The following is a 16,775-nucleotide window of genomic DNA, read 5'->3' on the forward strand; positions in this document are numbered from 1 at the left end:
TGTTCCTGCCCACTCCAGTTAGTACATACCTCAATTAATACGTTTATTTACCAGACGTGCCTGGAAGCCCCAGGCACCTTGCCACCCTCAACAGACCATGACTACCCCGTGGCAGGGTCCAGGTTCCTCTCCCTCTTGTGATCCCAGCCCCACCCAGCAGGAGGCCAGGTACAGAAATGGGGTCCTCATGGCCTGCATCCCTTTGTGGCCAAGGCTGGAAAGTTCCACACCACCCCATGGTTCACCTGTACACCTCACAAGGGGACCTGTCACCTCAAAGGCAGTCAGTGGGACTATAAGGAGGCAGTGAGGCAGTGAATGACCCAACCCCAGCCCTTCATACCATCTGTAGACCTCAGATATCACGGCACCATCACCATTAGCCACCAAAGGCAGTGAGCCAAGGGAGTGGTGGGGAGTCTTTTAGAGGTGTCTGTTTTCTACAAGTTTCAACAAAGGACCCAGCATCTGGAAGTACATTGTCATCTGCCATGCCTTTAGCTCAGCGTTCGATCCACACTCGCTCTCTGAGCCAGAATCCCTGAGCCCAGGGGAGGTGGTGGGTCTTGCGTCATAGCAGTAAGCAGACTTGGATGTTGGCTCCCCTGGCATCAGTAGGGGTGCCAGGACACAGAGGCTGGATGGGGCCACATCTTTCCACCCCTGCCAGGCTCCCAGGCCAGGTCTGGCTGCCCCGAGCTCCAGGACTCTGCGGAGGAGCAGAGAGAGATGGGCAGGTCCCTCTAGCCCTGGTACCCACTTTGTAGTCCCCAGAAGGTGTGACCAAGGACTCACTCGTTCATCTGGCCCAGGAGCACCACGTTGGGTCCCGTCCCAGTCAGGGTGGCAGTTCCCCCGATGCTGGCCGCGTAGCAGATGCACAGGGTCATGGCCTTGCACAACCTATTCCAGTCTTGGTCCTCCTGCTGCCCCAGAGCGGGGCCTTCAAAAACCACTTGGCTCCCTGTGGTGGGCACAGCGCTGTCAGCTGAGCCGGTCTTGGGGGCTGCCTGCCCAGCCCCGGCTCCTGACTCTGCTGCTGACCTGAGGATTGGGAGATCCCAGCTCTGCTGATTTAGCTGCCCCACTGGGCTCCATAAGAGTTGTTGGCAGGGATGTGCCCAATTCCTCTCTGTAAGCCCCAGGACCTTGCCCTGGGTCTGGCAATCAGGCCGTCAGCCACAGACCCTGAGTCTACTGCTCTGGGCTGGGGATGGTAAGGGGACATGGCAGACGGCATGGCAGATGCTGACTTGCCTCCCTCAGCTTGGCACCTAGCAGAGAAGCAAGCATGGGACACCAAGTCCAAGACCTATGGGAGCAGAGAGCGGAAGGATTTGAGCTGCTCGAGGAGGTCAGAGAAGGCCTCCTTGAGGATGAGCAGGAGTAGCAAGGAGTGAGGGGCACCCGTAAGTGCTCGCAAGATGCCCGAATGAATAATCAGGTGAACGCACTGATTTCTGCAACTGATGGGAACCGAGGGTGGGACTTTGTTCAAAGCTCTATTAAAGGATCTAACTTTTATGCAATAATCCCCTTCCTAAAACTTACGACAACAGTAGTTTCTATTTTTTTTTTTCTCTATGCGTGTTTAAAGGAGGGTTCCAGGAAGCAGACAGGGAGAAGGGGGTGGCCAAAGCATGTGCCAGCAGAGGGAGGGGAAGGCTGCTGTTGTGGCCTGGCAGTGCCCTGGCCAGGGGCTCACCTGGCAGCTCACTGGCCTTGCCCTTGTCCACCAGCTCCAGGCCGGCCTCGGTGGCTGCGCTCGTGGCTTCCATCTGCTGCAATATGGCCTCCACAATGGGCACCATCATGGCCGTGGTTGCCGTGTTACTGATCCACATGGACAGGAAGGCGGTGACGCCCATAAAGCCCAGCATCAACCTGCAGAGGAGGGGCAGGGAGGAAAGCCAGAGAATCCCCACCCCACCCCCATACTTCCTGGGAAGCAGCTGGGGACTGGGTCCAGCCCTGCAGGGATGCACAGGTGTTGAGGCCAATTCAAGATCGGATATTCGAATAGGGATGACAGTTTGAGAGCCTCCCTTCCCTCCCTCCTTCCCTTCTTTGCCTCCTCCATTCCTCTCTCCCTCCCGCCTCTCCCACACACATTCCTGATGTCTACTCTGCTTGCTTCTGGGGTTACCAAGAGGCCTCAGATCCAGTCGTGGTTCTAAGGAGCACCCCTGCCCCACCATCTAGCAGGGGAAGCCCAGGCATCCAGATGGTGCCAACTCAATATGAGCTTGCCCTGGGGTATGCCGGAATACCCCTACGTGCAGGCAGCCCCAGCTTCCCACTTCTGGCTAGGAAATTCCCACCCACTCCCAAACCCTGCCTCACCTCTCAGAAGTTCAGAAGGGCTAAGCAGAGTAGGGGTAAGGTGAGCTGGGGAGGGAGCTTGGGAAAGTGTGACTCTTCTCCCGCTGCCACTCCGTCCCCACCATCTCCCCTCCGCCCCCGCATATACACTTTGACCCCTCCATGCTGCAGTGGAACTGATCACACAAACAGTATTCAGAAAATACACTCCCTTTGCTTATAACCCCTGCTCCCTTCTCTGCCGTCTATCAGGAAGACTCCTCATGGTCCTTCAGAGCCTGCCCAAGCAATGTCCCTCGCCCGGGACCACCCTCTCAGTGTGCACCAGGTGGGGCTGGTCTGGCCGTTCTCAATCCTCCCGCTTACTCTCATCATCGCTGCGCTGGGTTCAAAGCACCTGTTTCCACGTCTGCTCTCTCCTTAGGCTGTGAGTAGGGCAGGGCCTGACTCTGCTCTGTGGCTCCACACGCCCCAGCTGTCCAAGGCTAGGGGGCAGAAGGAGCTTGACTACTCTCAGCCTGCGGGCCCTGTTGCAGCCAGGCTCCTCCTCAGGGCTCCTAGTTCACCAGGGGGTAGGAGCAGGGGCAGGGATAGGAGCCTGAAGAAGGGACCTAGAAGCTGTTCTGCCCAGGGCCCAAGCTGCTGTCCTCACAGGCGGACATTATGGACCCATAAAAAAAAAAAAAAAGTCTGGGACCCAGGCTAGGAGGAGGGGGAGAGTTTGCATGAATGGAGTTGTCTTAGAAGAACCAAGGCTTCTACATGCTATTTCAAGGCACCAAGGGTGCCTCACATACAGGTGACCCGCAGGACAGCCAGTGCCTTGGACAACTGGAGACCGTGCTCAGAGGAGCCGGGTGGCAGCAAGGAGAGAGAAGCATGTATGAACTTGGGTTTGGAAGTGGAAGCTCTCCAACGTGCTCCAGAATGAACCCCACTGGAGTGGCCTCCCACCCAAGCTGGCCACTCAAGGGGGCCAAGAAAAAGAATTTTGAGGGCCCCGAGGTCCACTTTCCTGGGGTCTCTCGTTTCTAGAAAATACGATGGCTTTCGATTTGACGCTAAACCAGTCACTAGAAGGAATCAATGCCAGGATGTGTAACAGAGATCAGAGAGCCACAAAGCCCCCTGCTCAGGGGAGCCTGAGGCACCCAGGGAGCCCCGGGCATGGGTCGCCCGCAGGGCAGGCCAGTGTCTGTGTGTGCTTGGGGTCTAGCGCAGCCCCCGGCACAGGGGCGCCTCAGGAGGAATTTACCGTGAACTGACCAGGAGCTGACTCCCAAGGGCTGGGCCTGGGACATGGCATCATTGAGGGGACACATTGCCTCAAAAGGAAGATGTGCCCTGAGTTTCTGATTAGAGAGGACACAGACCTTATCAGAGAAGCTGGGTCCAATCCCCGTGTGTCCATGAGCAAATCACTTTACCCCTCTCTGCCTCCAATTCCTCATCCACAGAATGTGGGCGGTAAGAAGAATCCTCAGCTGTCAGAGTTGTGAGAATTAAATGAGGCAATGAATAAGCTTCTGGCATCATGCCTGGGGCCTTGTAGACACTCAATATACGCATTATGATCATGATTGATTATGGCTATGATTATGGTTATATTGACTCCATGGCTTGGCTGGAAATGGCCAGCTAGATTGGCAGGGGAGATCTTGAAAATGGAGAGAGAAGCTGGGGTACTGAGCGATGTCAGGGAGATAAGTTAAGAAGCTTCTTTGCAGTGGGAATAGATGCTCCAGCTTGGAGAGAGGACCTTTCTGTTTCCCCATGAGCTGGGTGGTTGAGCCACTTCTGGCCTGCTTCCCCTACCTCATCAGACACAGCTTGATCCAGCCTCTATCCAATTTGTTCCCTGTGGAACCCTGCAGCTAGCTGCCTCCCCCAGGAAGCCTTCCAAGCCTGCAAGGACTCTTGCTGACCCACCTCCTCTGGATTCAGAGGACCCTTACTTACTGCTGCTCACCGTGTGCCACCACCACGCGTGCATCTGGTCTCTCCAGCTAAAGCTACAATGCGTCCCACCCAGCCAAGTCCAGGTAAGCCCATGGCCAGCCCTCACCAGTGGGCGGCCCGGTCTGTGCCACCCTCCACCCCCTTGCAGCCCTGGGGCTCATGCAGAGCCACGTGGCAAGAGAGAGAAGGCGTAATTACTGTGCAGGCTTGGCCCCCACCCAGAGGAGCGTGCGCAGGGCTATCCTCTTGTGCAGGTTCCAGCGCTCCACAGCCACGGCCACGATGAGGCCGCCCAGGAACAGCATGTTGGTGTCCTTCATGTACTGGACACACACCTGGAGCGTGGCACGAAGGCCCCATCAGGGCTGCCCCTTGCCACACACTAGAGCCACCCAAGTCCCAGATGCTGACTTCAGGGACCGCTTGGAGTGGGGATGCAGGCCCGAGTGGTGTCTCCCTGCCAGGGAGAACCCACAATGGAGGTTTTCCGGTCACCCCCACGCCTGTGCGGCTCACAGAGAGGACCACAGAAAAAGACAAGGGGAGAACCAGGAAGTCACCAGGATCCCCTCGGTCTGCTTACCTGCTTGGAGTCCAGAATCTGGAAGAGTGGGAAAAGCAAGACAGGCATGAGAGAGGTGACAGCCAGAGGGATGACTTCTGTGCACCAGTAAATGGCCATGAGGATGATGACGTAGGCGCACCTGACAAACTGAAGAGACAGTCCTGAGGCTTCGGCATGTGGCCGCCTCACTCTCCCCACCCCCGGAACCCCCCGGACGGCAGCTGGCGTGGATTGTCAAGACACAGGGGCGATCTCAGAGGGAATCCACTCAAAGTCATCCTGTTCCCCAGCCCTAGTCAGCACAGCTTTCTGGGGTCAGGCTGGGGAGGCAGGCATAGGATCTATCCTCAAAGGACTCCTGCCCCATTCCCACCCCTCGTCCCTGCCTCCCTCCTTTCCAGAGGTGTGGTTCTAGGCACGTTCTTTGATCTTCTCAAACCTTGGATTAGCTACCTCTCAAAAGAAAAGATCAAGAATAGGACAAGGAAGAAAAGGAAAAAGGAGGAGAAGGAGGAGGAAGGGATAGAAGAAAGAGAGGAAGGGGGACAGAGGAGGAAGAAAAGAAAGGAAGAAGAGGAGAAGGAAAAGAAGATTAAAATATCTGTTACTTTGTTTTTTTTTTTTTTTTTAAGATGGAGTTTTGATCTTGCCACCTAAGAGGCCATTATTCTAAGAGAAGTGACTCAGGAATGGAAAGCCAAATACTGCATGTTCTCACTTATAAGTGGGAGCTAAACTATGGGTACCCAAAGGTATATAGCGTGGTAGAATGGATACTGGAGACTTAGAAGCAGGGAGGGTGGGAGGGGAGTGAGGGATTGAAAAACTACATATTGGGCACCACATACACTACTTGGGTGATGGGTGCACTAAAATCTCAGACTTCACCACTATACAATTCATCCATGTAACCAAAAACTACATGTACCCCTAAAGCTATTGAAATAAAAATAATAATTATTATATAATAAAACTAGCCACCTCCCTAGGTTGTTTTATCTTTCATTGGCTTTTTTTTTTTTTTTTTTTTTTTATGAGACAGAGTTTCAATCCTATTGCCCAGGCTGGAGTGCAACGGCACGATCTCAGCTCACTGCAACCTCCACCTCCCGGGTTCAAGCGATTCTCCTGCCTCAGCCTCTGGAGTTGGCATTACAGACGTGCGCCACCACACCAGGCTAATTTTTGTATTTTTAGTAGAGACGGGGTTTTGCCATGTTGGTCAGGCTGATCTTGAACTCTTGACCTCATGATCCGCCCACCTCAGTCTCCCAAAGTGCTGGGATTACAGGTGTGAGCCACTACGCCCAACCTCAGAGTTCCTTCTTAGATGTCTCCCTGCACCCCCTCCACAGTCTGGTTTGCGCCCTTCTTCTAAGTACCCTCCCCAGCCATTAGCATATGGGGTTGTCACTATTTCCTCAACTGTCCTTCTACCACCACAACCAGTGCGTGACTCGAGAGCACAAACAGCACAGTGAGTCCTCACTTAACATCGTTGATTGGTTTTTGGAAACTGCAATGTGTAAGCGAAACAACGTAAGCCAATATTCCCATAGGCAAATTGCTAGAAACAACAGTTAAATTTCTATAGCATATTTCTGGTCACAAAAACATCACGGAGATCCTAAATAAGGACCAAAACACTTCCAATATTAAACACGGAAAGGAATGTGAGCTATACATATGCTTAAGAAACATTAATAGAAACAAGTTAGATAATTATCCAGTTACGGCAGGTCAGGGTCTTGGGTGGCCAGAGCCTGTCCTGGCAGCTCAGGGTACAAGGTAGATACCAGCCCTGGATAAGATGCCATCCCATTGCAGAATGCACAATGAACGCACACCCACACTCATTCAGATGGGGAGCCTGCAGACACTCTAATTCACCTAACGTGCACAGGTTTGGGATGTGGAAGGAAACAACAGTAGCTGGAGAAAACCAATGCAGACAACGAGGATAACGTGCAAACTCCACACAGACAGTGGCCCCAGCTGGCAATCATTTTCTTTTCTTTCTCTCTCGCTCTTTTTTTTTTTTTTTTTTTTTTTTTTTGAGACAGGGTCTCGCTTTGTTGTCCAGGCGGGAGTGCTGTGGCACAATCACAGCTCACTGCAGCCTCCTCCTCCTGGGCTCAAGGGATCCTTCCTTTCCCCTCCTCCTCCCATCAACATTATAATGAAATGATGTTGAATGAATCGACATTATTCAAGAACCTGCTGTATTTGTAGATCACTGTCCTCGGCATCCAGAACAGGTTTAACACTTACGATATCTTTACAAATGCTTATTTATTTATTTATTTATTTATTTATTTATTTTTTAGACAGAGTCTTGCTCTGTCCCCAGGCTGGAGTGCAGTGGTGCGATCTAGGCTCACTGCAGCCTCTGCCTCCTGGGTTCAAGCAATTCTCCTGCCTCAGTCTCCTGAGTAACTGGGATTACAGACAAGTGCCATCACGCCCAGCTAACTTTTGTATTTTTAGTAGAGACGGGATTTCACCATGTTGGCCAGGATGGTCTCCATCTCCTAGCCTGATTATCCACCTGTCTTGGCCTCCCAAAGTGCTGGGATTACAGGTGTGAGCCACCGCGCCCGGCCATCTTTGCAAATGCTTATTAAAGGAATCAATAGCATTGATCTGAGTTTAACTCTGACAACGCTGCGGAAGAACAGATGCACCTGTACACAATCCCTGCTTCTCATCACCCAGAAGAGCGTATGGATTATTTGCACGAAACATTGCAGGAAGACTTAGAAATTCTTTGTCGGGGTTGTGTTATCAGCCACAAGAAATACATCTTTTTCAGCATCCCACAAGCAACCCAGGGCACCTCCCTACTGGCAAGGCAGGGTTACTCAGCCTCGGCACACTGACATTTTGGATTAAATGATTCTTTGTTGTGGGGGCTGTGTACTGCAGGATGCTTAGAGCACCGCTGGCTTCCACCTGTGAGATGCCAGTAAGACTGTCTCCATTTGGGACGGCAAAAAATGTCTCTGTACTTTGCCAAAGGTCCCCTGTTGTGGGGCAGGGTGAGGGCAGGAGAAAGGATCAATGCTGGTTGACAGCCACTGAACTAAAGGCGGAACAGCAGCGTCACTGGAAACCCAGGCTTTGACACCAGACAGATATGATTGGCGCCCGCTGTCAGCCACTGTCTGGCCTTTGGCAGCCACTAACTTCTTTGGGCCTTGGTGTCAGGGGTGTACCACTGGGCAGGCCATGAGAATGATCCCCTCCAGGGGCAGACAACGAGAGGGCGCATCGGAGAGAATTTTAAAACAATAATATTAGCTAAACATTAGTTTCCTTCTTACTATCATCAGGTGATAGCAATTCTAAACAATGTCGCTCATAAATTACTCCTCCTGCTCCCAATCCTGGCCCCTATCCCCTCTTGTTTCATGTCTTCATCTGCAAATCGTGGATTTAAGAGTCCTCGTTCTTCCCATATGGCGCACAAAGTCCTCGGTAACTTTTGATTCTCTAAACTTAGAAGCAGTAGGTGGCGTGCGTCACCAGTGTACACTGTGTGTTCCTGGAGGAGTCAAACAGACCCACTAGGAAAGAGGATGAGACACAAAGTTAACTGCCCCCTCACCTCCATGCCACTATTTGGAAGCCCAGGAGGTGCCTCATCCCTGAAGTCAACAGGCTTGATCCCCCTAGTCTAGAATGCCTCCACAGTGTCAAGGGAGAGGGCAGGATGGGAAGCAGATGTTAGAAAAGTTTAACAAGTCAGGGTTTCCTGACACACCACTTAATGAAAAAATGCAGGCAAAACCTACTCTGTGTGTGTGTGTATTTGTGTGTGTGTGTGTGTGTGTGTGTGTGTGTTTGGGAAGAGAGAGAAGAGATTGATTGGTTTCTGGAAAGATGTTCATCAAAATATGAATAACTTATGGGCTTTGAGGGTATTTTTATTTTTATTTTATACCTTACAGATTTGTTAAAAAAAACTTTTACATTTTAATAAAATAAATGATACAATAAATTTATCATTTATTGTATTAAATTTTTTTAAATAAAAAAGGACCCAGAGAAAGGATAGAGAAAGTGGAGCAGAGATGAGACCAGGAGGGAGTCCAGGTAGAGACAGGAGAACTGGAGACAGCCGGTGAGAAGAGGGGCCTGGGTGTTGGGAGAGGGTGGCGTGCCCTGGGAGTCACCTCCTGGCAAGGACTGTGTTGCTCAGGCTGCCAAGGTCCTGCCAGCTTCTCACCAGCTTCCCAGCTGCCCTGCCTGTGCTGTGTACCCTCTGGGTTTCCTTGCACAATGGGGTGGCCGTGGAGGGTGGACGCATGGTGACCGAAACAGGCACAAAGGGAAAAAACAAGAAGACAAGGTCCAGGGTCCTCACCCAACCCCGTCAGAAGGAAAGCTCATGAAGGCAGCCTTTGGAAGGACTCTCCCTGGGTTCTTTGCTTCCCCTCCCTGGTCCTCATTCACAGGACAGCTTAATCTCTCTCTCTCTCTCTCTCTCTCTCTCACACACACACACACACACACACACTGAGTTGCGGTTTCCAGTTCAGGGTGTGTGTGTGTGTGCTTGTGTGTTTTTGTGTGTGTTTGTGTGTCTGTGTTTTGTGTGTTTGTGTATGTTTGTGTGTTTTTGTGTGTTTTGTGTGTGCGTTTGTGTCTGTGTGTTTGTGTGTGTGTTTGCACGTCTGTGTTTGTGTGTTTTGTGTATTTGTGTGTGTTTTCTGTTTGTGTGTCTGTGTGTTTGTGTCTGTGTTTGTGTGTTTTGTGTGTTTGTGTGTCTGTGTGTTTGTGTGTTTTGTGTGTGTGTCTGTGTGTGTGTGTGTGTGTGTGTGTGTGTGTGAGTGGGGTCTCCTGGGGCAGGAAGGTCAGCCAAGCTACTATAATCATTCCCAGGGAAGGTCACTCCCTACCAGCAGAGGTGAAGTCGCAGCTCTCCTGCCTGGCTCCTTCGCCTGGACAATAACAGCCCCAAACTTCTTGCTACGGAGGAAGTGTGGCTGCTCACAGGTGGTGCGGCAACTGCAGAGCCTCCACAGTTGGATCTGCTGTCCTTGACCCATCCAGGGCCTGTGCTAGGCCCACCCAAGGGCTCCTCCCAGTCTCCCCCTCCCCCATCCTAGGAACCAACCTTAATCCCTTTTGATTCCCAAAGCCTTAAAGTGTCAGAACCAAACCGCCTAGCCCCATTGTACAGATGAGAACACCAAGGCCCAGAGAGCACAGGCACTTGGCTAAGGTCACGCAGATGAGAGAATGGTGGAAGTCGAGTTCTCTTGCAGGTTGGCTTCCTGACACCCCAGTGCACTCCCTTCCTCTAGAGCTCCCCCCAGAGCATCCCCTGAAGAGCTCCTCTGTTTCCCAAACCTGCCTGGGGAGGGGAGTGGGGGAGCTGGAGGTTTCCTGTCTGGGCTGAGAGTGAAAGGGCTGAAAGAAGGAACGAGGAAGGAGCAGCCAGCAGCCACAAAAGGCTTCAAAGGGCTCGGGCCTCTGCCAAACTGGCTGTGCACAGCCCAGTGGAGCCTGCCCCCACCCTGCGGCCAAGGCCATTCATTCTCTGTCTCCCTCACAGAAGCATTAGGAGACTAGGGCCTGGGAGGAAGCTTCCCTGCGACTCCAGGTCCTGCCACCCAAGGCGTGAGCTCTGGGAATGTGTCCCGCCTCCTGCTACAGCCCCAGCAGGCAGCAGGCAAAGCAGGCCAACCCCGACCTGCCTGCAGCCTGGGGCAGGATTAGGAATCAGATGTGGCGCTCCAGGTTGGAAGAAATGTGGATCACAGATAGAGACACTAAGGCCCAAGGAAGGACCAGAGAGTGGCAAAGACAGCGCAGGATCCACGTGGGTGATGATTTTTTTCCTGTAGGTCCCTCCTGACGGCGGAAGTCACCTACAGCTTGAAGTCTTCTTTGGCGAAGGGAAAAGACAGGAGAGAGAGAGGGAAAGGCAAGCTCCCAGGTTCCCTGTTGGCGCAGGTGGCATTCTGGGAGGAAACGGGGTTATGCACTGTGGGGAGATTCAATTCGGAGCCAGGGACTGAGCCTAAGGCTGGGATCTGTGTGACTGAGATCTGTGCTCACTTCGAGGTTTCTGTGCTTGCCTGGACGGCTCTTGCGCCCTGGGATCTGTAAACCCCAAGGGTGGTGCGCCCTGGGGTCGCCATGCCCCTCGGATTCTTTACAGGGCACCTCCCATCTGGCACCTGGAGCTCCTGAGTGCGCGCGCCCCGGGAGAGCTGTGCTCCCGGTGAAATCCGTGCGCTCCAGCTCAGGGCTCCCGGATTCGGTGCCCCTTAGTGGGCACCGGGCGCCCGGTGTCCGAAGGGCTGCCTGGAGATGCAACTGACCTTGGCGGGCATCAGAATGACGAGTGGCAGCAGCAGGAGCGGGGTGACGAACAAGATCACGAAGGACTTGAACTTGGAGACATAGCTCAGCGCCGAGGCCATCGCGCGGGAGGGAGACTGGCGGGCGAGACGAGTGAGGGGCAGCTAGAAGCGCCGCGGGCTTAAGAAGGGGCCGCAGTCCCTGGGGATTGGGGAGGGGGCGGTGACAACTCCGCCCCGCACGGGGGCACCTCCCCACGGCCCTGGGGCGGGGCCACCCCTCGGGGTCGGTGGGACGCGCCTGCCCCCAGTTCTGCCACCCGGCGGCGGCGGGAGGCGTCTTTGGACTCTAACGCTTCGGGCCAGCCCTCTAGGGGCAGCCTGGGCCCTACCACCTCGCGCTCTCCAAGCCTCTGCTGCGCTACCCGGGCAGAGGTGCGTCCCGGGGCTGCCAAGCGGGGCGTGTTTAGGTCACTGGTGCTACCCGCTTTGGCGTGAGGCGCCCTCCCGCGTCCGCACCTGCTCTTTCCTGGGCTCTGAAGGGTCCCGGATGAAAATCTCTGCAGGCCTCTGGGTCTCTCAGGTCCATCTCCCCGATCTCCCTCTCCTTTCCATCTCCTTACTTCCGCCCCAACCATGTGTCTCCGGGAGGTGTCCCCGCACGCCCCGCGCCCTCTGCACCGCGGGCCTCGTTTCCCGGTCTCCCTGGCTTCCTCGCCACATACGCCCCGCTCTGGGTGCAGGACCCCCTTTCCCCGCTCGCACTCTCTGCCCCTGAGCTCCTGGGCGATCGCAGGGGGAGGCCAGGCCACTGTCCTCCGCGGTCCCAGGGGCTCTCGCGCTCCAGTGGACACTGCGCCCCGCGGACACCCGGCGGGCAGATGCGGACGCGCGTCTTGGAGGGGCCCCACCGAGCCCCAGCAGCCACAGCTGCCCACCCGACCCAGGTCAGAGGGAAACGGAGGTCTAGAGAGGAAGGGACACAATTAAGGCGACACTGAGACAGTCGCCCATGTATTCAGCCCGCCAGGCAACAGACGGGTACTGAGCACCTCTTCTCCGCGACGCCCTGTTTTGGGCACTGCAGACACACGGATGCAAAGACATCCCCACCTCTGTGATTTTCTTCTTTCCTCTCTTCTGCCTGCCTCTCACTCTGCAGCTTCCCTTCGGGGAGTCTCTTCCATGCTGGTGGCTTAACCACAGCCTGCTCCTTAGTGATTACCATCCTGTGCCTTCAACCCAGCCATGATGCCAGAGTCCCAGATTTCCGTATGTCCAACCTTCCGCAGACTGGAGGTGTCTGGGGCTGAAAATTCAACACATCCTGAATCAAGCTCATGAGTTCCTTTCTGTGACCTGCATCCAAGGACATGCATTCCCCCAAGCCCATCCGTAATTGCCCTCCTCCTGTCCTCCTCACTTTGTGATTCTCATTTATATAGCCCTAGGTTTTCCCGCCTTTCCTCTTGTCCCCAGGGCACTTCGCACAATTTGTACCTCTTATATTTATTGGTGTAACTTTTTTTTTTACTTTTTATTTTTTTAAGTGTTATTTCATTTTTCATTGACAAATCATTGCCTATATTTACAGGGTACCATGTGATTTTTCAATATATGTATAATTGTGGTGTGTTCAAATCAGGCTAATGAGCATATTTATCACTCAAATATTTATCATTTCTCTTGTTTTTTTGTTTGTTTGTTTGAGGCAGAGTTTTGCTCTTGTCACCCAGGCTGGAGTGCAGTGGCCCGATCTTGGCTCACTACAACCTCTGCCTCCCAGGTTCAAGTGAATCTCCTGCCTCAGCCTCCCAAGTAGCTGGGATTACAGACATGCTCCACCATGCCTGGCTAATTTTTTTTATTTTTAGTAGAAACGGGGTTTTACCATGTTAGCCAGGCTGGTCTCGAACTCCTGACCTCAGGTGATCCACCCATCTCAGTCTCCCAAAGTACTAGGATTACAGGTGTGAGCCACCGCACCTGGCCCAAATATTTGTCATTTCTTTGCGGTGAGAATATTTAAAATATCTTGTAGCTATTTTAAAATACATGATACATTATTATGATGTATTTTCTATTTACTGTCTGTTTTATTCATCACCACCTGTCTAGCTAGTGCCTTTCCCAGTACCTAATCCAGGGTGTGCACTCAAACCTTTTTTTCTGGGATGCATGAATGACAGCAAGTAAACAACTTCGGTTCTTTTTTCTTTTTTTTAAATTTTACTTTAAGTTCTGGGATACATGTGCAGAATGTGCAGGTTTGTTACATAGGTATACATGTGCCATGGTGGTTTGCTGCACCCATCAACCCGACATCTAGGGTTTAAGTCCCGCATTAGGGGCTTTGTAGGTATTTGTCCTAATGCTCTCCCTCCCCTTGCCCCACACCCCCCAACAGGTCTCAGTGTGTGATGTTCCCCTCCCTGTGTCCATGTGTTCTCATTGCTCAACTCTCACTTATGACTGAGACCATACGGTGTCTGGTTTTCTGTTCCTGGATTAGTTTGCTGAGAATGATGGCTTCCAGCTTCATCCGTGTCCCTGCAAAGGACATGGGCTCATTATTTTTTATGGCTGCATAGTATTCCATGGTATATATGTGCCACATTTTCTTTATCCAGTCTATCATTGATGGACATTTGGGTTGGTTTTAAGTCTTTGCTATTGTAAATAGTGTGCATGTGTCTTTATAGTAGCATGATTTATAACCCTTTGGGTATATACCCAGTAATGACATTGCTGGGTCTAAATGATATTTCTGGTTCTAGATCCTTGAGCAATCGCCACACTGTCTTCCACAATGGTTGAACTAATTTACACTCCCACCAACAGTGTAAAAGTACAACTTCCGTTCTTAATACAACTGCTTCCAAGGCGATTCACCAGAGCATGGACTCTGAGGCTAGAGTGCCTGGGCTTATATCCTGCCCTAGCTCATCCTGGCTGTGTGCCTCAGACAAGTTACCCTCTCTGAGCTTATCCTGTCATAAATGGAGATAATAGCACCAACTTTGATTTTAAACGGCTGTTTTGGAGATTATATGAGTTCATGCTCAGAGAGTGCTTAACTCAGTGCGTTGGCATATAGTCGGCTGTTAGTAAATATCTGTTCTTGCAATTGTATGCAAAATACCCTGGTTGGTGGGGCCTTAGGAGAAGGATCCACCAACTGAGCCTAAAGTAATGAAGGAAGGTTTCATAGAGGAGGTGGCATTTGAGCTAAGACTTAATGGCTAAGTAATAATTTGCCAGGCAGCAGTGGAGGACAGTCAAAATTAGCACCAAATGAAAAAGAATGTTAAGATTGTTAAGAAAAATTCCAAGGTCAAAGTGCTACAAAAACAACAACAAAAAGTCAAATGAATGGAGAGATTATACCAAGTTCATGGATAGGGAGACCAAACATTGTAGGACTATCCATTTCTCTAAAATTAACCCATACATTCAATTCAATTCCAATTAAAATCCCAACGGGATTTTGGGTTAACAAGCCTAAGATTCAGTTTAAATAGCAGGTAAGCCAAGAATAATTAAGACACTTCTGGAAAAACATAGGGGAAATCGTTATTTAGACTTGAAGAATGACTAAGTTGTAATATTTGATGTAATCATTAACTGTTGGCATGAGGTTAGGAAAATAGTAGAATAGAGCCTAGAAATAGACCCATGGTTGCCTGGAAACTTTATTTACAACAGAGATTGCATGATCTACCCAATGTGTATTCTCAGTTGCTGGATCAATTAGTTTTTAGCAATACAGACATTTTTCTTTCACTAAGTATGCTACACACATATAGGAGAAGTTTGAGCATAATTTCTAATAATAAGGTTATTTCTGATTTTTTTTTTTTTTTTTTTTTTTTTTGAGATGGAGTCTCGCTTGTCACCCAGGCTGGAGTGCAGTGGTACAATCTCGACTCACTGCAACCTCTGCCTCCTGGATTCAAGCAATTCTTCTGCCTCAGCCTCCCAAGTAGCTGGGACTACAGGCACGTGCCACCATGGCTGGCTAATTTTTTTTTTGTATTTTTAGTAGAGATCATGTTTCACCATATTGGTCAGGCTAGTCTCGAATTCCTGACCTCGTGATCTGCCCACCTTGGCCCCCCAAAGTGCTGGGATTACAGGTGTGAGCCACTGTGCCCAGCTTATTTCCAATTTTTTAAATTTATGAGTCTTATTTAATTATTCCCAAGAGTTGAACATAAGAGTTCAATTTACGCACACAAATTTATTTACCAAAGGAAAGCCCTGCCTCTTGTCATACTCCTACTTCACAGATAACTTAAAATTTTAGCCACATACTACATTGCACTATAAAAAATGAAGTAATGAAAAAGAAAGTGCATCCAAATTTATATCTTGTATTGGTAACTTACCATAAAATGCATAAACTATATTAGGTCATGATAATTTTATCTTGATGTAGCTACTTTTAGTAACCTGTTAAGGGAGGAGACCACCCCCTCATATTGTCTTATGCCCAATTTCCTCCTCCAAAGAAAAAAGAAGTAAAAAGTAAAAGGCAGAAATGAAATCCACAGGCAGACAGCCCAGCGCTGCGCCCTGGGCCCTGTAGTTAAAGATTGACCCCTGACCTAACTGGTTATGTTATCTATAGATTCCAGGCATTGTATAAATTCCTGTCCTGTTCTGTTTCATTCTGATTACCGGAGCATGCAGCCCCCAGTCACATACCCGCTGCTTGCTCAATCGATCACAACCCTCTCACGCAGACCCCCTTAGAATTGTGAGCCCTTAAAAGGGACAGGAATTGCTCACTCAAGGAGCTTGGCTCTTGAGATAGGAGTCTTGCTGATGCTCCCGGCCGAATAAACCCCTTCCTTCTTTAACTCAGTGTCTGAGGAGTTTTGTCTGCGGCTCGTCCTGCTACACTATCATCAGGTTGTGTTCTGAATTTCTCAGGTCTTACAACAGTATTTCTCAAAATATAAATCCAGACATTAGAATATGCTTCTTGAATACGAAAATAAATTATTCCCTGACTTAAAGTATGTTACTTACCTACATAAAACTATTTGGGAATATTTAGTTATAATGGTATATAGTACATAATTGTGTGATGCAACTTTTTCCCCACTTGAATCATTTAATATAATTTTAATCTTAAAACTGAGATAGTAAACATTTACTTTTTGGTATAAAAATTCTAAAATGTGGTGTGTTACATTAATTTGACCTCAGGTTCATTTTGCAGTTACCGGAGAAATGGCACCCTCTGTACTATTTTGTAACACCTCGTGAGTCAAACTATTTCAAAATAAAAAGCAGTTTTAATTCATGGCAAATAAAAAATATACCTCAGACTGATGAATCCAATTCTTTCCAACTTATTTTGATTTTAATTTTTTAATTATTTTATATTTATTTATTTATTTTTGAGACGGAGCTTCGCTTTTTTGCCCAGGCTGGAGTGCAGTGGTGTGATCTTGGCCCACTGCAATCTCCGCCTTCCAGTTTCAAGTGATTCTCCTGCCTCAGTCTCCCAAGTAGCTGGGATTACAGGCACCCGCCACCACCCCCAGCTAATTTTTGTATTTTTAGTAGAGATGGGGTTTCACCATGTTGGCCAGGCTGGTCTCGAACTC

General features: G+C 50.4%; 1 protein-coding gene and 1 long non-coding RNA gene across 5 annotated transcripts in view; both read right to left on the reverse strand.

Annotated features, from left to right (window-relative positions):
- SLC13A5 (solute carrier family 13 member 5) overlaps window positions 1-11,316 on the reverse strand; it is a 28,605-nt gene extending 17,289 nt beyond the window's left edge. The window contains exons 1-5 of one of the 4 annotated variants that reach the window (XM_077969288.1): window positions 11,179-11,316; window positions 4,865-4,993; window positions 4,480-4,616; window positions 1,706-1,833; window positions 796-964 (exon numbers count right to left, since the gene is read on the reverse strand). In XM_077969288.1, the coding sequence (XP_077825414.1) occupies window positions 796-964; window positions 1,706-1,833; window positions 4,480-4,616; window positions 4,865-4,993; window positions 11,179-11,280 (665 nt within the window). In that variant the 5' untranslated portion in view covers window positions 11,281-11,316. 4 annotated transcript variants of the gene reach the window in all.
- Window positions 11,317-13,366: 2,050 nt separating this feature from the next.
- The window catches only part of LOC144335298 (uncharacterized), a 33,061-nt gene continuing 29,652 nt past the window's right edge, over window positions 13,367-16,775 (reverse strand). The window contains exon 5 of the long non-coding RNA XR_013406049.1: window positions 13,367-13,707. This is a non-coding gene — a long non-coding RNA (uncharacterized LOC144335298). The remainder of the gene's footprint in view (window positions 13,708-16,775) is intronic.

Source organism: Macaca mulatta, chromosome 16, assembly GCF_049350105.2.
Source record: "Macaca mulatta isolate MMU2019108-1 chromosome 16, T2T-MMU8v2.0, whole genome shotgun sequence".
Classification (NCBI taxonomy): Eukaryota; Metazoa; Chordata; class Mammalia; order Primates; family Cercopithecidae; genus Macaca; species Macaca mulatta.